We start from the raw sequence: 26802 nt of genomic DNA on the forward strand, positions 1-26802 counted from the left end.
TTGCTGAGAAAATTCTGGTTAAAGTTGAATGTAAATATAGGCAATTGTGTATCAGATTTACAGACTGCTAATGATAATTTAATAATAATAATTTATTACACTCATATTGCACAATTATCAATGGAGAATTTTCAATTGCGCATAAGAGAAAATCTACAGCACCAGGTAGTCCCAGGCAGTCTCCCATCCAAGTACTAACCTGGCCCTACTGGGCTTCACTTCTACCTGGTAACAATAGACCCCTTTCGAATTCCAAATTACTGCTGTGTTTGTTGATTACAGACTCATTTGCACAGGGTTAGCCTCGAGTTTGTGCAGAATATACACGTGTTCCAGTCAAGGTCTGTCAAGTTTCAAAATGTTTGTATTGTTGAAGTTGCGCATCCTTTTCTGTTGGTATTTGTGAACATTTAAACACTGATACGAGGCTAACCCTGTGTAAATGAGTCTGTAATCAAGAGACACAGCGGTAATTTGGAATTCGAAACTGGTCTATTTCTTGACTTCTACAGCGTACCTAGTAATAATTTCTGTTGTGCTTACCTCCTCGATTATTAGTAATTTGATCATAATAATTATTAGGAAATGGCAGGCTATGAATACCGTAAATCCATCCATCAAGCGGTACCAAGGTTGAAGATACTGGATGACGAACTGTTCTTAGTGGAGAAGGTTGGTTGGAAGGACGTTTTGAGGGACATGCCAGAATCTGCTAAGAGTGCAAGGGTACCTAATCACTTGAAGGAGGAATGGCAGCTGATTAGTAATGCTCTCAAAACAGTAGAGAATGAGCAGGATGAAACAGGTATGTCATCACCATCGTCATCATCATCATTGTCATCATCATCATTATCATCATCATCATCGCCATCTTCATCATCATCATTATCATCATCATCACTACCATAATCATCACAATGATCATCATCACAATCATCATCTTCATTATCATCATTCACCATCATTATCATCACTTTCACCATCATCACTATCATCATCTTCAACTTCACTATCATCATCATCATCAACATGATCATCATCATAATCATCATTTTTCATCATCATCATTTTTCATCATCATCATTCATCAATATCATTACACCACTATTTTAATGGTGCTGCTTCTGCTGATATGATGAAGTATCAACTTGCTCATCAGAACCATCCAAACCAGTAGCAGCAGCAAGGCCAGCATCAGCCAGGAAAAATACCAGACCCAAAACAGCCATGTCCAGGCAGAGACCATCATCAGCCATGAGGCAACGTCCAGGAAGCTCTATTGGTCAGCGTCCAGGTTCATCTTTAGGTTCTTCTGGTAATACTTCTGAGCTGTCTGGTATATTTCAGGATGACGACAGCAGCGATCTTACCCATGGTAGGATTTGATTTACATTTTAGAATATGAAGTACTGTACTTAAAAGGTACCAAAGTGTGATGTCATGAAATTCTGGATTTTGCAATTCCATGTTCAAATGTTCATTTTAGAAGAGAACAACCACATTGCCTTATACATTTCTTCAATGCATGTCAAAAAATGTCCGGAAAATATTGCTCCAAGATTATCAGAAGTACTTACTAGTATTACACTTTTGGCTTTTGCACCACACAGTCTCTTTTTTATGATTGTTTTCTTGTTTAGGTTCTGGTGAGGTAATCTGTGGAAATATCTCAAAAGCCCTTAAGGCAAGAAGAAAGGTTAGTACCTGTCATATATGTCTGACTGACTGACTGACCAATCCACTGACTGACTGACTCACTTACTGACCAATCCACTGACTGACTGACTGACTGACTCACTTACTGACCAATCCACTGACTGACTGACTGACTGACTGACTGACTGACTGACTGAATGACTGACTGACTGAATGACTGACTGACTGACTCACTTACTGACCAATCCACACATGACTGACTGACTCACTTACTGACCAATCCACTGACTGACTGACTGACTGACTCACTTACTGTCCAATCCACTGATTGACTGACTGATTGACTGACTCACTTACTGACCAATCCACTGACGACTGACTGACTGACTCACTTACTGACCAATCCACTGACTGACTGACTGAATGACCGACTGACTGCTGACTGACTGATTGACTGACTGACTGACCAACCGACCGACCGACCGACCGACCGACTGACTGATTGACTGACTGACTGTCTGACCGACTGACTGACTCACTAATTCTGTCTCATTCATTCATTCATTTATATTTCTTATTTTTAACAGAATATCAAAGCTTTTAATTCAGTTATCCCTCCTTTTACCACCAACTCACCAATTCATACTCCTGAAAAAAGCTATGAAGAAGAAAACAACAAACAATTCCCTTCAAAACACGATGTCTTCACGGAGCTGAGGGAATGGAGGCAACAGTTTGCAAAGTGAGTGACAAAACAAGACAATTTTATTAGTCAATAAATTAATTTTAAAATGAAACTTGTTATTGTCATCTTAAGAATTAATTGCATTTTGCACATGGGGTGGGGAGGGAGGGGGAAAGGGTATGGTTTGGGGGGGGGGGTTAGTATAGTAATGCGACCCTAAGCAAGTATGATTTAAAGAAGGAAATGAATTTATGGTATTTAATCTATATGTCAAATCCATGTTAGCTCAGTTGGTAAGAGCATTGGTCTGTTGTGCGGGAGGTCGTGGTTCAAGCCTCGAGCGGACCAACGCTCAGGGCCTTAAAATAACTGAGGAGAAGGTGCTGCCTTTGTAATAATATCTGCAAATGGTTAGACCTTCAAGTCTTCTCGGACAAGGACTTTAAACCGTAGGCTCTGTCTCCTAACCCTTCCTAACCTACAGTAAAATGGGGGACATAAAAGAACCACTGAGGACGTAAAAAGAAACCCTGGCAGTGACCACCCTCAGTGCCTACATCTCATACTAACCATCTCTCATGCTTGTAAATTGCATAAAAAGCAATCTGTCATTCACAACTCCATGTAAAGTGCCTTTGATTATATCCACATAGAAAAGGGCGCTATATAAATCATAATCATTTCATTTTTCATTTCATGTTATATTGTCTATTATATTTCTATTTCTGTAAATTTACTGTTACGTTATATCAGGACTCCAGTTTAACTAACCTTGATAAACTGTTATGTTATATCAGGACTCTAGTTAAACTAACCTTGATAAACTGTTATGTTATATCAGGACTCTAGTTAAACTAACCTTGATAAACTGTTATGTTATATCAGGACTCCAGTTAAACTAACCTTGATAAACTGTTATGTTATATCAGGACTCCAGTTAAACTAACCTTGATAAACTGTTATGTTATATCAGGACTCCAGTTAAACTAACCTTGATAAACTGGATGTCTCTGTATAAATATTGACTTCAATTATCTCTTTAATAATCTTCTCCCAACACTTCTCTCGTGTTCTACCAATCCCTCTGTGCTTTATAACTGCACACAGCATGTGTGGCGTGTTCTATTTCTTCAGTATTACAACTTGATGATGGCTACAGGCTACAGTGAAAGTGAAGTGATAAGTGATATGCCATGTATTCTCAGGCCAGTCCCTGAAATATTATCATCATATTATTCTTTGTTTGTTAAGATTCTTAGAGGAGGATCATAAGTTACCAACAAGTGCTGATACAGAATCTAGCCAATCAGAAGGGTGAGTAATGGCTACACATTATGATGCCAATGATGATGATAGTTATGATAATATTTGTGATGGTGATGACACTGATGATGATGATGATGATAGTGATGATAAAGTTGATGATGGTGATGGTGATGACACTGATGATGATGATGATAGTGATAATAATGTTGATGATGGTGATGGTGATGACACTGATGATGATGATGATAGTGATAATAATGTTGATGATGGTGATGGTGATGACACTGATGATGATGATGACGGTGAAGATGATGACAGTGAAGATGATGATGAGGATGACAGAGATAATGGTAATGAGATAACGATGATGATGATAGCAATGATGGTGATGATGACCGATGGTGATGATGGTGATGACGACGACAATGATGATACTGATGATAAGAACGATAATAACTATAAATAATAATAATTAATTAATGGTTGAATGAAACAACTTAAGATGATTAGCCAGAAGGAAATTAATATCTTGAGCATACAAAAATAAAAAACTCAAAAAGAGATGTTGTTCACATTTCAGGGACACCCCTTTTTCCTCACCAAGAAAAACTGAAGCAGCTGACTCCATTTCCTCGGCATCACCAACCATTCCTCGACCAGAAATGTCACCCTCCCCTCCCCCACCCAATGAACATCATCACAAAAGACCATCTCCTTTGGGGAGATCATTACCTACGGCACCCCTGGTGGGGAGGGATCTCCAACGACCACACACTTCTGGAGAGTTTAGGATAAGAAGGTATTGATCAAGACATTATATACAGTGGTTTTGGTATGAGTGGGAAATTATACGGCAAAAGTATAGCCATAGCTGTACTGTAGCCGTAACTATGGTATGTGATTTGATGAATTACTGAAGACAATGGGAAGCCATTTTGAATGTTACAGCATGTTGTACCTTGTACGTGCTGTAAGTCAGTACCATATGTTTCTCACTCATACAATAACCATTCTTATGGAAAGCCTTTTTTCTCACTCATACAATAACCATTCTTATGGAAAGCCATGTTTCTCACTCATACAATAACCATTCTTATGGAAAGCCATGTTTCCCTTGGCTGCTTATCAGAGGTTTGACCTTTCTTTATCATGGTCTTCCTGTGGAATACAATCAACTTTACCCCTCCCCCCTAATATTGAACATGTCCTGCCATGTACTGGTATTCCCTGGGCCGCTTATCAGAGGCTTGACCTTTCTTTATCATGGGCTTCCTGTGGAAAACAATTAACTCTACCCCTCCCCCTACAATTCAATACTGACATATACGTGCATTCCCTTGCAAGGTATCGACAAACATCCACAGAAGAAAAAGTAGAACGTTTACTAAAGAATAATTTGGATTTGGACGTCAATGAAAATCAATCGATATCTACGGTGGTTCCCAGGACCCCTCCATCTGCTTCAGCTGTGGTAGAGACTGAGCCGAGGTTGTCTTCAGCTCCTGTCAGAGCTCTCAGGCGTTACGGGTATTGATAGTTAATAAATAATCAATATATAATTATCGGGTTCCCTAAGGCATGATGCATTCTGGTCTAGCATGGGTACAAGCAACACCACTTTAGCCATTCGGAGGTTGAGAAAAAACTGGGTTGAGTTGGCATTGCAGTGCATTGTGGGACTGTCTAAGGGTTAACATTTCTCAGATGGCGTCTATTTCGTCCCCAAAACAGTCCCACAATGCAATACCATGCCAACTTGACCCAGTTCCCCCTCAACCATGGAGGGTGTAATATGGTGGTGCTGTAGCAGATTGTCATCTTTTATAGAGGGTTTTAACGTCGCCCATGTTTTTTTGGTAGAGTTTTACCAGACCCACCAAGTACTCAGAGAACGTCTGAAGATTCGCCTCAACCGTCCAGCCAATCACCTGTCACTCAGGTATCCCATGGTTACAGGCCTGGTACAGCTGCCGCTGCTCTACAGAAGCGAAGGCTCAAACCAAACTAGTAATAGGTTTGATTGGTAGGTTAGCAAACAGTATCCCCAGGAGGGAGGGGTCAGGTACTTTTAATACAAACAAGATTGTCCGATGTTAGCTGTAAGAAAAACCGGTGTAAAATGTGCAGTACTGTGCAGTGCCCATTCTTTCCAATACACTGTACTTTTATGGTAGCTATGTTGTTGGACAGCAAGCCTAGCAAATTTAACGAGTCATATACCCGGCTACCGGGGAAAGAAGGAGCATAAAATCCCGTTGTGTGTCCAGGATTTGTAAGTTTCATTAATATAACTATAACGAGCGTTTATTTCTAAATCAGATACTACCTTAACGGATATAAAGTCGGGTCGTAAAAAACCCGGTGTTGGCTCGGTGCTACCTTACGGGATATAAAGTCGGGTCGTGAAAAACCCGGTGGTTGACCGGTGCTTTCAATATTATCAACTTGGGGCAACGTCATGCAAAATGCCCTTACTTTGCACGAGGGGGGAGGGGAGGGGTTCATTCTGTGTTAGACACGATATAAGATATTCTTAATGTTTGATAAAACTAACTTGTAAATATGTGTTATTATTAAGAATCATTAAACCCAACGACAAGCTCTCGCCAGTGTTTCTCTTTAATATACAGCTGCTTCTAATTTCTTTGTTTTGCTTTTTACATTGAATCACCATACACCGTATCAAAATATGGCGACCAATTTGAATAACTATTGTTCTGCACCGACTACCCTGGGGCCCAGAGGTTATTGCATTCTCGCTCCGGCATTTACTGTGCTGTGTTGACGAGTAGTCGCAAGGAGAAATAACCTCTGGGCGCAAGCGTTAATCCTTTGAATCCGCCGAACCAATGAGAGACCTATATTGTGTTTCCGAGTCAAAATCTGACCCTAGCCTTCTGATTGGCTAACGTGTGATAGGGCGTTTTGATTGGCTAATAAGATCAAACCGGTTTTTCGAGTTTGTGACGTTTTGTGACGTTTAGCCCAGACAACATTATACGAAGAAGTGAATAATATGGCGGACGAGAAAGATAGAGTTTTATTAGAGATTTCAATCGCTTTGGCCGAGACTTTGAGAGAGAGAAATTTCCAGAAATAACAAGTCTGAGAGCTTCTGTAGCAAACAATCGAGGAAACTCCATCGACTCTGGTGACAGGGATTCCCAAGACTTTACTTAACTTCTTCGCGAGTGTATCGAGCGAAGAAGTAGTGGTTTTACCAGTCGTTTTACCATTAAATAGATTACACTTCCCTCTTCCTAGAACAGCAGGACTGCAGCGGCAAAGTCTACAATAATTATCAGGTCTAATAACTTTAGTTTGTGTTTTTTGAATTAATACATTCGCTGATTTCATATTTTCTAAGGACGCACATGGCTAATACTCGCTTGTAAACACCAGTTTGACAGATATCAGCTTACACAGCTAGCGAAAACCGGTTTGACCGACTTTCCAAATAAGGCGATGTCTATCAAACGGCATGGAAGTGAGATTCTCAGTGGATGCGCCCAGAGGTTCCTTTCGCTCCCTCGCGCCTTCGGCGCTCGCTCGTTCAATGTTCTGGGAAAAGCGAATAGAACCTCTGGAGCCCAGGGTATGCACCGACCTGCCACTGACTAGACTGTCATGCATGTGAAAACGCTTTTATGCTTCCATGTAAACACCAGGCTAGTCAGTGACGTAGAGAGTAATTTGAAAACAAATGTTGCGTGACAAGGTGCAGCAATCTTTGCATAAAGTAGAATTTGTTTCTACTTTTGTCAACGATTGCTTCTCCTTTGCACAGTGTAAACCCTCTTGCAACTTGTGTCGCAACGCCGTTGAAAGACAAGTTGCAGAGAAAATTGCTCCGTGTAATCGCGCATTTAAGGCTACAGTACGACAGGATATTTGACTAGATCTACTTAACAAAGTAAAGGGTTTGTACCCAGGGTCGTAACATGAGTGTTGAGTGTATTAAGGCTACAGTACGACAGGATATTTGACTAGATCTACTTAACAAAGTGAAGGTTTTGTACCCAGGTCTCGGTATGAGCTTCGGGATCTTTATTCTACTCTCTGTGTTGAACTAAGAGCGAAGAGCGCACAGATTCTAAAAATAGTTTAAAGACTCAGATAAACATTGCATTCTGTTTAACCGCGACGAGGATTATACGAACCGATTTTATTAGTTTTACTTGAAGTTACAATAAGTAAGAGTTAATTACCTCGAACGGAGGCAATAAGCCATATACATCCCGAGGGCCGCAGGCCCGAGGGATGTATTGGCTTATTGCCGACGTTCTAGGTAATTAAGTATTTTATTTATCAATTGAGAAGGTTTTCTATCAAATGTTGCTCATTATAAATGCGAACGGTCTATATATAGTTATTAAAAGGGTTAATAACTATATATTGACCTCGCATTTATAATGAGGGTTATAACAAAAATAAAGCCTTGTGAATAACAAAGAAAACCGTGTCAATTGATAAATAATAACCCATTTAAACTAAGATCTACTGCGATCGGCTGTGAAAATTACGTGCTGAAAGTAAACTATAAGTTTGTTTGTCTGAATTTCGCGTTTGTCTTCGTTGTTGACGTCACGGTTGCTCTGCGCTATTACATGAGCTATATTTATAATAACTCTATGACTGGTGTCAGTCTCTAATCATGATAATATCGTCGAATTATGATTGGCTAAAAGAATAAGCAAATTCCTTAGCACGATATTCTATTGATGAGTAATACGAGTGAATATTATGGAATTAAACATAGCTTAGACTAAAGTTAATATAAGAATATATTGTAAATGTATAGAAAAGGCTACGAGGAATATTTCTATCATAAGATTCTAGAGAATAATCCTAAAATAACTGAACAAAGGGGTAGAAGGTGTGTAGGGCGTAACCAGAGGTATAAATGCTAATGGGAGGAGCTAAGAGGCTTACTTTGGAATTCAATGCATCCATTATCTAAACTTGTGCGTGATGTTAGCCATGCTGAACTCTTTTATCGACAATTTTATATATCTAATTGATCGTTCTTTATCTTGTTTTCATACGATAAGCAATGGTAATTAGAAAACTGATTGCTTAGTTCGTCTTTAAAAATAATCATTTTCTCTCTCATGACAGTACAATGAGTGTTGAGTGTATTAAGGCTACAGTACGACAGAGTATTTGACTAGATATACTTAACAAAGTAAAGGGTTTGCTCCCAGGTCGCGGTATGAGCTTCGGGATCTTTATTCTACTCTCTGTGTTAAACTAAGAGCGAAGAGCGCACAGATTCTAAAAATAGCTTAAAGACTCAGATAAACATTGCATTCTGTTTAACCGCGACGAGGATTATACGGAACGATTTTATTATTTTTACTTAAAGTTACAATAATAACCCATTTAAACTAAGATCTACTGCGATCGGCTATGAAAATTATCTGCTGAAAGTAAACTATGAGTTTGTTTGTCTGAATTTCGCGTTTGTCTTCGTTGTTGACGTCACGGTTGCTCTGCGCTATTACATGAGCTATATTTATAATAATTCTATCACTGGTGTCAGTCTTTAATCATTATGATAATATCGTGGAATTATGATTGGCTAAAAGAATAAGCAAATTCCTTAGCACGATATTCTATTGATGAATAATACGAGTGAATATTATGGAATTAAACATAGCTTAGACTAAAGTTAATATAAGAATATATTGTAAATGTATAGAAAAGGCTACAAGGAATATTTGTATCACAAGATTCTATAGAGAATAATCCTAAAATAACTGAGCAAAAGGGTAGAAAGTGTGTAGGGCGTAACCAGAGGTACACATTCTAATGGGAGGAGCTAAGAGGCTTACTTTGGAATTCAATGCATACCATTATCTAAGCTTGTGCGTGATGTTAGCCATGCTGAACTCTTATATCGACATTTTTATATATCTAATTGATCGTTCTTTATCTTGTTTTCCTACGATAAGCAATGGTAATTAGAAAACTGATTGCTTAGTTCGTTTGTGAAAATAATCATTTTCTCTCTCATAACAGTACCATGAGTGTTGAACAGTAAGTGAAGGGTTTCAAGTGTTTTGCAATTGCGTTTCAGATCATCAATTATCAATCGAATTGTTATTTCCAAGAAATCATATCAGCTGAGCTCAAGCTGTGTTTCCTTGCGATCACAAAACAGGAAAAACAAGAAAAGCAAGAAACAGCACAGTGACGTGGGGGCCAGTTGTCAGTTTTGATTGGCTAGGACTATTTAACGTCATAGTTCGATACAACGATTCTATTGGTTGAATAATGACCTGGGTGTAACCTAAAGGGCAAGGCACAGCCCCAAACCAACCAAACTCAGCTGATCTGCCAACCGATCAAGACGTCGAAGAAAGTACGGAAAACTTTAAACAAGTTTTATAAAGAAATTAAACGCTATCTGAAGGTAAGGACTTGTGCGTCATGCAATACTTACATGTTAAGTGTTTTAATCTTAGTACTTTCTAACTTTAATTTTTGTATTCTGTACTGTATTTTTTGTCTGTAAGTTCAATTTAAACAAAGCCCCGTTCAAACCAGCTTCGCTGAATTGGGCCCCTCTGTATAAATATTGTTGATAAATAAATAAATTTAGAGATTTCTGTAAGGTTTTCTAGTTTTATAGCGCTAGAATTCGTTTTCCGTTTGTTTAGTTGTTTTGCGTCATTTTGTTTCACTTTCGTTTCGTCGGATAGAATCATATTTTCCTCTTGTCACCAAAAAAACATGTTCAGCTTTTAATAAACTAATTAACCATGTCTGTACATAAAGAAGATATAGTGTATTAAGAACCTAGTTTGTTTGTAGCAATTGAAAGATTCCATGGGTTGTCTGAGATATAGCTGACTGACTTGGTTTTGATTTGAAATCAGTAAAGAAATGAATCATTCGTGCAGTGATATCATGAGCAAATGGAGTAAATCTAGTCTACAAGTTTTATGTTTAACAGTTTCTTTAATAAATGGTTGATGCATTTTTTGTTGGTTTGATACAGAAGACAAGAGCCAAGTAAGTTCTGCACTGCTTGGTAAGCGACGGAGGAAGCAAAGCGGAACAAGAAACAACCACTCCTACAGACTGATTGTGAGTATTTAATGTTGGTGCCTACTATTGTCAGCGCGCACACTTACTGCGCATCTGCATCGAGGGATTCCCGCGGGTTTTAAAAGCAAAACATTCAAAGGTACAGAAAACGTCGGCCTTGGAAAAAATTAAGACCAAAAACCACAGCAATAACTATTATTTATGTAGTCAAAGATGTATCACAGAGTAATTTTCAAGAATTCAGGTGTTTTTGGCGAAAAATCATGTGTTTTTACTTTCTAGAAAAGGCAGTTTCGATGGGTGAATAATAAAAGAACTTTTTCAATATTTCCATACAGATAAGCTTAGTTTGTTTTAAAGTTAAATGAAAATTGAAAAGGAATTACACATTACACCAAATATCAGCCATTCATTTAGCTTTTCTTGCGAGTGCAATTACATAAAATAAACTTTTGTCGTTGAAAGACCTCGTATTTACATAAACTGTCTTTCACTCACTCAAAAAGTATATTCAACAAGCCTATATCGCTTCGAAAGCGATGATGTTTCGGCCCGTTATCTATTTATTGTGTGGCATTGCTGAATAAAGAATTTTGGTCTTGCTGTGGTAATGATTGGGTCTCCTGTGTTTTGAAAATGGCAGACAAGAGCGATCTCGCGGTACGCTTTCATGTTGCAAAGTCTTACGCAAATTTCGATGGAAATATTTGTTATAAAATGGACGAAACACATCGTAATTAAGTTTTTTGAAGATTTTAGTGGTTCTTGCTTTGAAACATCGTAGTGTTTTGGGAAAAATCAGGGCAACGTACATACATATAACGTCTCGCCGAACAAATGAGAGATCCGACAATAGATATTAACAATGATCGAGTATCGCAGAGAGCAGAGTACAAAGTGCAAAATATTTTGGCACATGAGCATTACTGTACGCGCTATGTTGAATGTAGGATACTTTTTAAACCTTCATTCTGCTCTTTGACATTTATGGTAAATGTATTTAGCTCTTATATCGTAGCTTGAAGAAAATGCGAAAGTCTCAATTCGAACGAAAAGATACAAGGCTTGTCTTTGACCAGTGCGCCGTCACTTTTCAATAACTTTTTTTTAATATTTTTTATATATATTTTTTATTTTTTATTTTTATTTATTTTTCAATAATAAATACTTTATTACAACAAAGACGTTTCACTTTACAATATATAGATATACACATAAAGCTATATATAACATTTTCTGTCTCTTTTCCTTATATTTCTTATACACGTTGGTAATTTTTTTCATTATTATTATTATTATTATTTTTTTATTAATTTATTAATTTTTGTTACCGACCTCCTCCCCTACTATTTATATGACATTTGAATGTTTTTGAAGAAGAAAACAGAGAGAGAGGGGAAAAAAAAAAAAGAAAGTGACATTTTCTATTAAATTTAGATTGTTCTTCTAATTATTATTGTCGTATATAATAGACAATACAAACAAACAAACAAAAAAAAAACAAACAACAACAAAAAGAATATATATTATTATTTTTGCACTGTAAAGACTCAAAAGAGAAACTTATCTTAATCAATCTACACTATTTGAAATATCTTTGCTCAAAAATTTAGAAAAAGGGGACCACTTCTTTTCGAAAGATAGTTTGGCGCATTTTGATTTGGATAAAGCAATTTTTCTTTCTAAATCGAATTTAGCTTTTGCGTGCTTGAGAAAAGTTTGGAAAGTATAACATTCCTCACTTATAAAAGCATAAAACATGTTTTGCTTTGCAATCAAAATTAAATGATTTATCAAAATATTTTTTTTGATGTTGGTTAGATAACCATACATTATCAATGCTGTAGTGATTTCAAATTCAGCTGTAGGAGTAATTTCTAGCCACCATGCTTTAAATTTTTTCCAAAAAGATTGAGCTCTTTTACAAAAAATAAAGAAGTGCTTAGAAGTATGTTTTTCACGGTCAGTACAAAACGGACAAATATCGTTTTCAGTGACGCCAATTTTAAATAAGTAGTTTTTTAAAGGGAGTATATTGTGAATAATTTTCAACTGAAACATCGAGAGTTTAATTTCCTTTGTTACAATGAAAGGGAGTGAATATACCGTACTTAGTTCGGAAGGGCTGACACCTTCCTGAAGAATCATAGGTTGATTTGTAGGCGGTAAAAAATCCCTGCACACAAAAATCTGTCTTATGGATTTTGCACTCATTTTGGATAAATCGCAATAAGTTTTTTCATATTCGAATTTGGAGGCCGTGTTTAGAAGCTTCTTAACTGCACTCACTACTCCCTGGTACGTGAGAAAATCAGTGTGAATGCCATATTTATTCTTGAAATCAGAAAAACTTAAAAATCTGTTTTCAGCATCTAAAAGATCCTCTGTAGTCCTGATACCTTGGTTAAACCATGATTTATAAAACACTGATGAATCACCGACCTTAATTAATTTGTTGTTCCAAATACTTTTTTCTAGAATACTTTTCTTTGAGGAAGATTTTGAGTTGAAATCTTGAAGATATCTCAGAATATTCTCATAGAAGGGCGGTATACCGGTTATGTTTAGCATCCTTACATCAAAATCGCACGTGAACAAGAAAAGTCCTCCATATCTAATAAGAGTTTCATGTGGTATTACTTTCCATTCCGCTTCTCTTCCATCTAATAACCGGCCCACTTTTCGTGCTTGCTGTCGAGTTATTAGCATATGCCATTAATAATAACTCTGAAATTAAGGGCATCAACATTAGGGGCAATGAAATTAAACTTACGCAATACGCCGACGATACAACATGTTTTATGGAAAATGAAGAATCTATACAAAATCTCCTGAAGCTACTATTAGAAAGCTTTAAAGCTATTTCAGGATTGGAAATAAATATCAATAAAACCGAAGCGATGTGGATCGGCTTGGATAAGGGCAAAACGTCTCAGCCCTTCGGGTTGAATTGGACCTCGGAACCCATTCTAACTCTCGGTATTTATTTTACGTATAACAACGAGTTAAGCAATCAATTAAATTTTTATGAAAAATCAAAAAAACTAAAGAGCTGCCTCTATGTTTGGAAAAAACGTAATCTATCTCTTTATGGTAGAATTAATATTGTTAAAACGTTAGGGTTGTCAAAACTTATTTATAACGCGTCCGTTCTACCGGTCCCAAATAACTTTGCTACGGAAGTAGATAAGATCACGTTTAATTTCATTTGGAAAGACAAACCAGCCAAAATAAAGAAAAGAACTATAATTGGCGCTAGAGAGGAGGGAGGGTTGAATATGGTATCTTTTAATCATATGGATAAAGCCCTCAAACTTGCTTGGGTCAAATGCTTTTAGAATAATGAAGTAAGAATTTGGATTCCAAGCAGTTTAGCTGGGTTGATATCGTCTGTTAGTGAACAGTTTTGATCAGCCATCGAACGAAGGACTCTGTGTAAATATGGGTGTTGGCTGTCTTGTCAACGTTTCCAAAGTTTTCCAAAGTTTTCTTTTCTTCCTTAACTTAGACAGAATCGTATGAATGGTTTATTTGAAACCTAAAGCCATTTATCAAACGTCTAGGTGTATAATTTCTTAATTTAATATCGTATTTTAATCTTTTTTTCTCATATATTTCTTTGATTTTCTTGACTATCCTGTGTGTCATAGTGTCCTAATCAAGCTTGGTGATTTTCAATTCTATATTGTTTTTATTGAACATTTTTCTTGAATCTTTGATATTCTTGGTACCCTATAGCTTCTCAAACATTTGGTTTCCAGTTTGGCATATTTTTTTGACAAATTTAGTGCTAAGATCTAGAACTGTTGTAGGATAATACAATACCCAAGAGATTTGAATGTGTGTCAACAGATCACGAGACTGTAGAGGTCACGCGACCATCTTATGTTACATAGATGAACAGTTTTGATTGACAGCTGATATGACAAAGAACTTGAACTGAGTTCAAAATATAAATTCTATTGAAAAGTTTTCAAGGTTCCTAGTGGATGACAATGAAGTTGGGAAGCATTTTTATTATGGATTGAAGGATGCTGTCAATAGTGATTTAAATAAATATACAGAACTCCATCCCTGAGTCAATAGAGTGTTATTCTTTCCTGCGTCATGTCTTTTGATTGGTTAGAATTACTGGATTCCGTTTTGTACATATTTGGTAATATGTCAGCAGTTCAATAATTATCTCCACAACAGTGCAGCAGACCAAAGCTTCAATCTTTCAACCAAAAAATTTATGATCATTAATTGTGTTTCATTAGCATTTTGGCTGACGGCGCTCATCTGGAACATCTTCCCTTTTGTTTCAAAAGTTCTAAATATTTGATAATAGATGGATGATTATAAAAATAATTTGAAAAGCACTTCAATTTAGGCAGTGACGGTGGTCAACTATTACTGCATATGTTTTCCGGTGTTAACACCAGTATTAACTTAATTAATTGAGTTTTCTTTGTTTTCAAGTAAAATCTGTTGTTTATTGAACCAAAACCCATGAACTAGAAAATGTTGAGCTAAGAACGAAATGTTCACTGATTGATTACGAAGTGTTTGGGCTGAGAGAAGCAAAATCACCTGGCATTCATAGATGAATTAATTTTATGCTGCCAAATACTGTAGATAATATTTTCACGTTGAATAATCTACTCTTGCATCGTAAAGCTGGAAAAATGGAAGAGTTGAACTTGTAACTGATTTGAAAGCCCGTAAAAACCTCATTTGACCAAAATATCCAGATAGGATAATGCTTTTAGAATAATGAAGTAAGAATTTGGATTCCAATCAGTTTAGCTGGGTTGATATCGTCTGTTAGTGAACAGTTTTGATCAGCCATCGAACGAAGGACTCTGTGTAAGTATAGGTGTTGGCTGTCTTGTCAAAGTTTCCAAAGTTTTCCAAAGTTTTCTTTTCTTCCTTAACTCGGACAGAATCGTATGAATGGTTTATTTGAAACCTAAAGCCATTTATCAAACGTCTAGGTGTATAATTTCTTAATTTAGTATCGTATTTTAATCTTTTTTTCTCATATATTTCTTTGATTTTCTTGACTATCCTGTATGTCATAGTGTCCTAATCAAGCTTGGTGATTTTCAATTCTATATTGTTTTTATTGAACATTTTTCTTGAATCTTTGATATTCTTGGTACCCGATGGCTTCAGTAACGTTATATTTCCAGTGTGGCATATTTTTTTCACGATTTTAGATATTTTTTTAAAGGTGAATTATGCTTGCTATTAAGATCTTGAGAAGGTGTGTCGACAGATCACGAGACTTTAGAGGTCACTCGACCATCTTATGTTACATAGATGAACAGTTTTGATTGACAGCTGATCACAAAGAACTTGAACTGAGTTCAAAATATAAATTCTATTGAAGAGGTTTCAAGGTTCCTAGTGGATGACAATGAAGTTGGGAAGCATTTTTATTATGGATTGAAGGATGCTGTCAATAGTGATTTAAATAAATATACAGAACTCCATCCCTGAGTCAATAGAGTGTTATTCTTTCCTGCGTCATGTCTTTTGATTGGTTAGAATTACTGGATTCCGTTTTGTACATATTTGGTAATATGTCAGCAGTTCAATAATTATCTCCACAACAGTGCAGCAGACCAAAGCTTCAATCTTTCAACCAAAAAATCTATGATCATTAATTGTGTTTCATTAGCATTTTGTTTGGCTGACGGCGCTCATCTGGAACATCTTCCCTTTTGTTTCAAAAGTTCTAAATATTTGATAATAGATGGATGATTATAAAAATAATTTGAAAAGCACTTCAATTTAGGCAGTGACGGTGGTCAACTATTACTGCACATGTTTTCCAGTATTAATACCAATGATAAATGCTTAATTTAACATCAAATTTGTTGGAGTCAAAGTCTAGAATTCCATTGATGAGTCATTTAAAAAACTTAACCTCTCTCAATTTAAGGAAAGACTGAAAAGTGATTTGCTTTGTAGGTATAAAAACGGATGAGAATTATCAAATTAGAAATAACAACAAAATGAAATCAATAAATATAGCAAAGAACAAATTTTCTTTTTTGCTTATCAGCATAATTCTTTGATCCCTATTGTTCTTTTTTCATGTTTATCTGTATGTATTTTTGTAATATTTGTTATAATTATTTCTTTCTTCTATACTTTACAGTGTAACTCTTTATTTATTTATATATTTTATTTAATTCCTACAATACTAATTTATTGTTAACTACATTCTTACTATTAAGAACACTATACCTGACTACATTCTGCAAATGTCTTTACAAGCCTACTAGCTACCTCTGGTTACTGTCATATTTGTATTTTATGTTAAGTTCAACAATTTATTGTAAATAAGGTGCTAAGTAAAGTTTTGATTGATTGATTGATTGATTAATATCCTACACATTCAATCTTTTTGTTTATGAATTAATTAATTGAGATTCATTTTCTCTATTTTTGAGTAAAATATGTTATTTATTGAGTCAAAAACCTGGAATTACTCTAGAAAATATATAGGAAGGATCTGAAATAGATTTTTGAGTTCAATGATGGGCAGATCTAATACTTTTTTCAGAGAATGAGGGGGACCCCACGTTTTACATAGTATTGAAAAATATCACCTGTTAATGTTTATTGCATAATACAATTGTTTTGTGAGATGTTTTAGTTTATGTTTATTACATTATGGTATTTTTACACGAGTGAATATAATAAATCTGGCCAGCTCATTGGTCACAATGAACCCTTCTTAGAAGTATTGTGGATGCGAGACTAACATGAAGAAATCCCACTTTTTCTTGATGGATTTAGTGGCATTTCTTTTGTGTTTCCATGTTAGCCACGCAGGATGCATTTACACCTTATGCAGCAAATTCACCTACAGATGATTATGAGGCATTTATTCGCATCTCGTTTGTGCTGCTTGCAGAGATGAATAGAATTTGAAAGAAAAGCTCTCTCCATTTATTGTGTTAAATATACTAAAATGATTATTCACCTCATCCTCAGGGAATATTGAGGATTAGTAAAAATGCACAGGTGATTATTGAAAATCTTGCGCACTGATTGGTCGAGAAACTCACACTATCACACGATAATCACCTCCAGCGATAATCCAAATGTCCGAAAAACATTTGTCTTTTATCTTCTTTTTTTCCTTTTTTTGAAAGAATCACCTGTGTACTTATACTAAAACAATTATTCGCCAAAGGCAAAGTGAATATCGTGGAATGTTTACTGAGATGCTAGTCTGTTATATAGCTACCAAATTTTGCAATATAACGAACACTCTCATTGGTTGAAAGATGACCACATCACACTAGCTAAATCCGGTCAGGAAATAAGTTGCATGTGACAAGAATGGTGAAAATAAACAAGTGCACGTGATCAGAGCTTGAAAAAAGCTGGTTGTCATTATCATCCATCTACATTCATTAAAAACATTCATTTAAAAAAATTTCACAACATATCACAAAATTTGTCAACATATACACACATGACCTCACTCCTTGAATAAAACTTTACTGACCCTCCCCTCCCCAACCTTTTTTCCTGGAACAAAAGTGTTTATTTTTAACTTGTTATTCAACAGAGATAAACCTGATATGGCAACCAGTTGGGCATCTTCAAGTAAAGAAAATGTAAACTTTGCTCGCCTTTCTAAATTATTGATTGATGGTGGAACACGTGCCTTAAGAGATGTATTTGACTCGATCCATTTACCAAGCTCCCTTCACAGGACACTACTCAGTACAACAGTGCATTCTACTCTAAAGGGACTGAGAGCAAAGAGGATTCTAAACAATCAACAATGGGACAGACTTTACCCTGATGGTAAAAGTACATCTGTCACTTCAGCACATTTTGACATTACACTGTTATTTGTTCTACTGCGTAATATATGTGGTTTAACACCCCCATCAACAGGATGGGACAAGCCTCCTGTTGCTACAGACCTGAGTAGAGAAGCTGATTTGGCTCGAGTCAAATATTATAGAAATGAACTTTATGGCCACATCACAAAAACAGCTGTTAGTGACAGTGATTTTGAGAAATACTGGAATGAGATCTCAGATGCGTTGGTGAGACTGGCTGGATCTCATTACAAACCAGAGATTGAGAGGATGAAAATAGATACAATGGACCCTGAACAGGAAAAGAATTTTTTTGAAGTACTTGAAGAGTGGGAAGAAATGGAGCAGACATTCCTTCAAAAGATGGAGGAGATTCTTGCTAAGAGAGCGAAAAGAAGTTCAGCAGATGCTTCACAGGCCAAAGGTGTGTACTATTGTAGCTTTCAGTATCATCATTTAGTATACCCCTAATGGTTTTTGTATTTTGATCAATCACTTGGGAATGCAGTTTTATATCACACTAAAACTTTTATATATGTCATCTAAAGAGATCAATAATAAATTAATGGGATGTAATCAAAAGTAGCTAAATATATATAGAGGATATTACATGGGCGCGCGGAGATACAAATTTTATCTTCGAGTGTTCAATTGATATCTCACAAGTGAGCGCAGTGAACGAGTGAGATATCTAAATTGAACACGAGAAGATAAAATTCGTATCTCCAAGCGGCCATGTAATGTTCTGTTTATTATATAGATATCGATGAAACTCAAAAAAAAGAAAAAGCTCAAAAATTCTTTGTTAAAATAGCAAGCCGATTCAACAGTGATATCTTCACGTCTGAAAGATATGGTATCTTCCACTGGTGAAAGATATCAAGTTTTCGACACTAGAGAAAACCTGGCATTTCATCGATATCTATATGGTAATACGGTGTATATCATGAACACAGGATACGATTTTTAGTAAGAAATAAATATATTCATCTTATTTAAAAGATTTCCACTTGCTTTCCATTCAATTATCCCATCCATCTCCCCGACTCAAAGAGAGTATAAGGTTGCTTAATAAATTTAAAACTGTTTTTTAAAGCATAGTTAATAGAGGGGAATGGTTATGAAACCTATTGTAATAAGTCTTTGTTCGCTTTGGAGGTTGAACTGGTCATGGCAGTGCACAATGTTTGATTTATGCTCATCCAAAATTGCAAAATAAGTGAACATAAATTTTTTTCTATGGGATTGGCATAAGGAATATTCAAATATCTCTTATAAATCTTTAAGTATTTTGAATTAGCAGTCAAAAGAAAGATTTTTGTCTGTTCACTCAGCCATTGCCAACAATGGTAAAACAAAGGATTGTGCACAGTCACGCTTGAAAAAAGTGAACAAAGACCTATCACAATATGTTTCAAAACCATTCCCCTATATTAACTATGTTTAAAGCAATCCATGTTTCAAGGTATTTTCAAGTACCAGCTAAAAGGCCTGGGTTGAAGAAGAAATTAGGGCTAGAAACTTTTTTTTAATGTCTTTTTTTATGCAAACCTTACCAAAGTTGGCATAGGCACATTTATTTTTGATGAATTTTTACAAATATGTATTTACCTTAGTATAGTTTGGGACCCTCATAATGCTGATCTGGTTTGCACTTCGCATTGTTGTAAATTTAAAAAAAATAGACAAGGATTTTTAACAAAATATTTTTGTCATGGATTGAAATTAAATTTTCCAAAATTACCATTATTTCATTGCTACATCATTCTCTCTTTGAATCTAGTAAAATAATATCTTTTTGGCCACCATTTACTAGTAATTTTGATTTCTTCACAATACTATACACAGTTTAGAGGCTTTTCATTGGAATAAAAGTGGTAACTGAGTTGCCAAATATTTGAGCTTTTTAAACGTCTGAGATAAAAATAACAAAAGCATACAAGACTTTCTTTAAGTTATCCTAACAAATGTCATGTTAAACTGAAAATACATCAATTAATAAAAGGAGAAATGAATACATATATGCATAAATGAATGAATAAATACATGAAAAAATCAATACATAATGAATGCATAATGCATAAATAAGAGGGTGAATGCATCAACTGATTAATAGATAAATGATAAATAGTTCAATAGATGGATAATTAATTTTGAAAAATACCAATAGTTTTAAACCAGTGGGAAAAATTGTATTTATTCTTACCTTTTCTTCCTGTGTTTTGGGTGTTAAATTGTCATGTTTTGATTTTCAGAATATACAGAAAAACTGAAGTCATCCATCAAACAACAAACCGATTTTCTGTTGTCAGAGGAAGAAGACAAGAAAATTAGAACCGATGACATCTTTACGAGTGTGACTATCCAACGTGGTCCAAAACACTTCGAGAAACCCGATGAAAGGGGATTTGGCAGGAGGCAATTGGATGAAATTCAAGCAAGTAGTAAAAAACTCGTGAACTGTTCAGAAATGTTTCTTTGCCCAGAAAATGATGATCAGGAATCTGAAACTCCTTGCACGATCAATCCTAAATCTATCTTGTTGACGGGCAAAGCAGGAATTGGGAAATCCCTCTTTTGTCGTAAGCTGGTACGGGATTGGTCGCATAACCGATTGTTTGAGGAAGGTCAAGAAAATACCAAAGTACCCGATTTTCAGTTTGTGTTCCTGTTGACATTCCGTCAACTTGTTCTTCCAGGAAAAAAAAAGCTTGACTTACGTGATATCTTAAGTCAGTCCTCCCTACTGAATGAGCACTCGGTGATAGACGAGCCAATACTGCAGTACATGATTGACAATCCTGAGAAGCTGCTCATCATACTCGATGGTTATGATGAGTATAAACATCGAGAGAAAATCACCGGGGACGATGAGACAGGATTTAAAAACGACCCTGATGAAAAAATACCTGTTCCTGCTTTGATTGCCAAAATCATGAAAGGAAAGATGTTAAACGGTGCAGTGGTCCTGATATCCTCGAGGCCTGGCGAAGCAGAGGAATTAAAAGAAATTGCCTTTGATGTGAGATGTGACATTCAAGGATTTTCTTCACTTCAAGTGCTAGAATACATCGAAAAATATTTCAAAGCCAACGAAAGCATGAAGAACAAAGCACTTGATCACATCAAAACGAATGAAATTCTTTTAAGTTTTGGTCACATTCCTGTGATGTGTTTTCTAATGTGCTACTGCATTAAGTGGTACATGACTGAATCAAAAACCGCAGAAAAACTACCCGTCACAAGAACAGAACTTTATCATGAAGTAATCAAAGTATTTATCAAGAAACATTCCTCTTCTAAATATGAAGAAATGGAAGAAACTAAAGTACAAGAAATATTACATAAACTAGCTGAACTAGCGGTGAATTTAATGATGGAAGATAAATATATTTTCGACGAAAATGATATGAAACAATTCAATCTTAACGATGAAGAAATAAACCTGAAAGCGAGTGGATTACTTGACTGTTGTCCTGGCGTTAAAAAATCTCCATTCGAGAAACCACCACTTGAATTTACGTTCACCCACTTAACCATTCAAGAATTTCTGTGTGCTTTTTTGTTTGTAGAGAAAAAACAAATCCCAGAGAAAAAGAAAACGAGCGATGTGACATTCATGTTCATGGCGGGAATGTTTTCAAGAGAAAAAGATGAAAAAATGATGGAAAAGTTGATAGAAAATATCAAACCAGGGAACAAAGACGATACGAGGAATAAACTGCTAACTTTATCCTGTCTTTACGAGTACAAAGACGATGGATTTTCTACCAGAGTAATAAATAACCTTAAACACATATACTGTGATAGGTATGGGAGGATTGAATTTAGTGGAATAACTGATATCGATTGTTTGTACATAAGTTATTTATTGAATTTAATCAACGCAGAACAAACTAAACAACATCCAAAATTTACACAGTCATTCATTGTTAACACATTGTTCATTAGTAGGTCATCTTTATCAGCATCAGGGATCAGAATGTTGTGTAATTCTCTTGTTCGTATTTCTATTGTTGATGAACTGTCGCTGTTTTCTTGTAATTTAGACAATGAATGTGTTAAAATAATATGTGACATGTTGCCTCCTACTAAGATAACACGCCTAGACCTAGGTGGTGATAAGATAACAGATGTTGGCGTTAAAATAATATGTGACATGTTGCCTCGTACTAAGATAACACACCTAGTCCTAGGTGTTAATGAGATAACAGATGTTGGCGTTAAAATAATATGTGACGTGTTGCCTCGTACTAAGATAACACACCTAGTCCTAGGTGTTAATGAGATAACAGATGTTGGCGTTAAAATAATATGTGACGTGTTGCCTCGTACTAAGATAACAAACCTATACCTAGCTCATAATAAGATAACAGATGTTGGTGCTCAGTGTCTGTGTTCAGTATTAATACGTGATGATTGTCGTGTAAAAGTGTTAAACTTACTGGGTAATGATAACATAACAAGTAAATGTAAACTGTCTCTAGAACAACAACAGATCCCTGGTGTTTGGTTGTTTATTTAGATCAATAAAACTCATATATGTAGAGAATATTGAATGAAACCATAATAAACGAGTAGAATATAAATTTTTTTGTGAATAATATCATATTTTATTGAATAATAAAGAAATTCTTGTAGTTTTATTTTTATAGTTGATTGAAAAGATTTGTGTTTTACTCAACAGATATTCAAACAAATCCATTGAAAATCAAAAATATCCCTTGACAAATGTCCAGTAGTTTGATATCAATACAAGAACAAGTTTGTTTTCATCCATATTTTTATTCAACCAAGTTAAAAGAGACTTTTTTTGACAAATATTCATTTTTTCTTCATATTTTGAACAAAGTGAGTTGGACTTAAAATACGGACAACAGCAAAAATACTTGTTTTCTTTGTCAAATCATATTTCTTATCGATAAGAAAGAATCCATCGATATTTATTCTTATTTTAGAGCATTTCATTGATAAAATAGTATTTTGAGTATTGTGGTTCAATAATCATAGTTATCTAGTTTTTCAATGTGAGGATCAGCAATAATTCAGCTCACCTTTTTTACTTGTCTTTGTTCAGCTCACCTCGAGTCTGAAAGAAAATAAATAACACGGATATTTAGAACAAGTTCTATATACTCAAAGCAAGACTAAAAAAACAAACTTTCCTTGCTGTTGGGTTTTTTTCTTTTCCAGGGTCTTTTCACATCAGATCAAAGAAGACAAAATACTGACTAAACGAAGGTCTTGACTGCGGACATTTTTGCAGTTTAACATATTCTCGAAAAGAAGCGATTTTTTCCATAACTTTTCCAGACTCCTCGAAGCAGATGTAAATAGGTTTAGTAGTTGAGGTATTTCCTTGCAATGTGGTTGGTTGTGTAAGTCAGTAAACTGTTGGGAAGAGAGCAATAATCCAGTAGAAATTCTTGGTTGATGAAGAACAAAAGAACAAAACCAACTTTGAAAAACTTCCAACCAACCAGTCACGTGATGAAATGAGCGGGAAAATAATAATCCACGCTGATTGGTTCATGTCAGGGAACTTGAACCAATCAGAGAACATTTATCATCATCATCATCATCATCATCATAATTGGCAAGTTTGGCACGAATAGTCCATCTTCTAGCTGGAGCATAAAAAACTTTAAAAATAGTTTAATGGTTGGTGTTTTTTCTTCTTATGGTCGTCAAGAACACGGAGGTTAGAGTAGAGATGATCCCGCAGTGTTGTTTGTAGTTGACGAAACCATTTTAAAGGCCTCGTTTATTCGCGATTGTTTAGTCGTATACCCATAATTCCTTTGAATAACCTAACGCCTATCCGGCCTATCTCCTTTGGCACCGGCAACCTTTATGTAAATATATGTATCAGCGGTAATGTCTATTACTGAGAAGCGCTTCAGAGGTTTAACATAATCACTTGCTTGCCTTGTAATGTTATCGAGTACTCACGGTTAGTGACACGACTCTGGGGTCGAGAGTGGTGTTGCAGTTATATTGAAGGACAGAAATGGATTTTTTTTCCAAATTAATTTCGAAAGGCATACTCAGCTTTAGATCTGCATGTAAAAACTAAAAGCTTAATTAATCAAAGTATGTCAAAGTTTTTCATATATTTCTGGAACCAGCAGTCGACTCCTGCTGGCAATATTGCTGTGGTGTGCTTCACACTTTAAGAGCGTCTCTTCAGTTGCAATAGACTGTCTTCAGTAGACTATTTTCGAACTCACCACTTTCGCGCTATCCATCTCCGACCTTTTTGGTGATGGTAACACAATTCAATCCAATTTATACCACGTGATGTCTAGCAGAATAATGGTGAATTCGTACTTAGCTATTCCGAGGTTGAGAAAAAATTGGGTGGAGTTATTGATCGCGTTGACATTGCAGTGCATTGTGGAACTGTTTTATTGAACAACAAAAAAGCTTTTAAGGCGCTGACACACGGTGGAACATTGCACGCAACCTTGCAACACATTTGAATCGACACACATTGCAACAAAATCACGCAACATCGCTTGTGTCAGCCTTCTATGTTAAGGTATTTAGTCAGCAGTCATGAATTTGGTGCAAGCTGATTGGCTGGATATTTCAAAATGTTGCAGGTAATGTTGCAACCATGTTCACATGATGAAATTTGTTGCGCGCAATGTTGCAAGAGTAGAGCGCGATTCAACTTCAGATTTGTTGCATGACAAGTTTGGGGTAGACACACGCTCCAACAGTCCTGATGTGTGCAATGTTGTATGCAATGTTGCACAGTGTGTCAGCAACTTTCGAATAAACCAATCCCAAGATGCACTGCGATGCCAACTCGACCTAGTTAACCGTTTGACAGTTTATTTCTCCATCTAGGAACGACTAAAAAAAACTGGTTTCTATTTACGTCATATGTTTACTTTAGGAATTTCGCGCGCGCGATTTTAACTGACAAACTAAGGTAAACACGTGACGGAGGGAAAAAATGGTTTGGTTGGTTCTTTAGATATATTATATATCTGATAGCCGGTCTTTCATGTTGAGCACTTAGCACAGCAATTCCGTGAAGAATGTAGAGTTATTTATCTAACTAATGATTACCCATAAATAACATAAAGGAAAAGTTGACATTTTGAATATTGGGAAGGATTTCAAACACTTCTTAATTTTAAATTTCATATTTCATATCAAACTTGGCATCATTTTTACTCGTTTACTTACTTTATCAATAGTTGTTTTCGTGCAAGATACAAAAGGTACTTGTCTTTAACCTGTTAATTTTTAGGTCTCCTCGATGAGCAAAGCACCTGTGCGGAGCTATAAGATTTGAGACGTTAATAAAGAGATAATGGATTCAGTGAGGATATAATACTATGGTTACCATAAATAAGGTTTGCTTGGAATCCTTTAACTTTTAGTTAGAACACAGCCAAAAAAGTTGCGATGGCCGAGCGGTTCGAGCCCTGCTCGCGACGATCTTTTACCTTTTTCTCCTAACTCTGAAGATTTTTCTTGCTTTGAAGCGGAAAATTAGCTATTTTTCTTTGACACAGACATGTTGAACACCGGCTAGAGCTTTAAAGTGTGACTCAGTTGTATGGAAAAAGACTTTCTGGTCCAAAATGAAAAGCAGTTCTATAAGTTCTAATTGTTTCAGGTGGAGGTTAAAAGATTGAGAACATTTTGGTTACAATACATGCTTTATTTTATCGGTTTGGAATCCACGCATTTGCGCACGTCCCGTTTAGCAATTCTCCCACACTTTATAGTCGAGTGTGTCATTGAGTGGTTAACGGCACTGTATAATGAATGAATAAATGCGCTTCGAAAGCTTGAGAAGTGGGTTACAAACTCAAAGTGCAAACAGTTCTCGCCGTTTTCTTGTTCTAATACAGACGGAAGTGACTTAGCGATTGGGCGATGTCCGAGTGGTTAAGGCGTTGCACTCGAAATCCAATGGGATTTTCCCGCGCAGGTTCGAATCCTGCTCGCAACGATCTTTTTTCTTATCTTCAGGTCAACAGGGCGTGACCCACGTGAAGGGCTGGTGGTGTTGCAACACGTGCCTAAATGAGAATTTCAAGTCCGAGCATTTTACAGAACAAGATTCGTGCTAGCATTTTATTCATATCCAATGCGTCTCCTAAAACCTCGGTGCTAAAAGAATAATGACAACAACGCAAAACAATGGAAACCATGTCTTTCAAATTGAGCTGCTTTGACATCACATACAAGGGGTCTATTGAGATGCTTTGATGTCAAATGCAGGGGGTCTTTTGACCTGCTTTGACGTTTCATACAAGGGGTCTATTGAGCTGCTTTGACGTC

At 35.9% G+C, this 26802-nt stretch overlaps 3 protein-coding genes and 1 non-coding gene across 5 annotated transcripts; 3 read left to right on the plus strand and 1 right to left on the minus strand.

Moving 5' to 3' along the window:
* Positions 1 to 585: 585 nt before the first annotated feature.
* LOC148913123 (uncharacterized) lies at positions 586 to 6212 on the plus strand. Its single transcript, XM_089027052.1, has 8 exons — positions 586 to 805; positions 1160 to 1375; positions 1641 to 1696; positions 2244 to 2398; positions 3593 to 3655; positions 4188 to 4406; positions 4952 to 5134; positions 5468 to 6212. Exons 1-8 carry the CDS (start codon positions 586 to 588, stop codon positions 5613 to 5615), a joined length of 1260 nt encoding a protein of 419 aa, XP_088883178.1. The 3' UTR covers positions 5616 to 6212.
* Positions 6213 to 9558: 3346 nt separating this feature from the next.
* On the plus strand, positions 9559 to 23141 carry LOC148913124 (NACHT, LRR and PYD domains-containing protein 3-like). Of its 2 annotated transcripts, XM_089027053.1 has the most exons (4): positions 9561 to 10022; positions 10611 to 10699; positions 18234 to 18919; positions 20751 to 23141. In XM_089027053.1, exons 3-4 carry the CDS (start codon positions 18247 to 18249, stop codon positions 23018 to 23020), a joined length of 2943 nt encoding a protein of 980 aa, XP_088883179.1. In that variant the 5' UTR covers positions 9561 to 10022; positions 10611 to 10699; positions 18234 to 18246; the 3' UTR covers positions 23021 to 23141. The 2 variants fall into 2 exon arrangements, with proteins under 2 accessions (XP_088883180.1, XP_088883179.1); XM_089027054.1 differs by lacking the exon at positions 10611 to 10699 and having other exon boundaries at positions 9559 to 10022.
* LOC148913125 (uncharacterized) lies at positions 12233 to 13455 on the minus strand. The gene has a single exon (XM_089026410.1). The coding sequence runs from the start codon at positions 13367 to 13369 to the stop codon at positions 12233 to 12235; it is 1137 nt and encodes a 378-aa protein (XP_088882536.1). The 5' UTR covers positions 13370 to 13455.
* Positions 23142 to 26389: 3248 nt separating the features above from the next.
* On the plus strand, positions 26390 to 26470 carry Trnas-cga (transfer RNA serine (anticodon CGA)). Its single transcript has one exon. It is a non-coding gene; the product is annotated as a tRNA-Ser (tRNA).
* The last annotated feature ends 332 nt before the right edge of the window (positions 26471 to 26802 follow it).

The sequence above is a fragment of the Actinia tenebrosa genome, unplaced genomic scaffold (genome assembly GCF_029948245.1).
Source record: "Actinia tenebrosa isolate PJP-AT-01 unplaced genomic scaffold, QUT_ActTen_1.0 PGA_scaffold10__47_contigs__length_13832649, whole genome shotgun sequence".
Taxonomy (NCBI): domain Eukaryota; kingdom Metazoa; phylum Cnidaria; class Anthozoa; order Actiniaria; family Actiniidae; genus Actinia; species Actinia tenebrosa.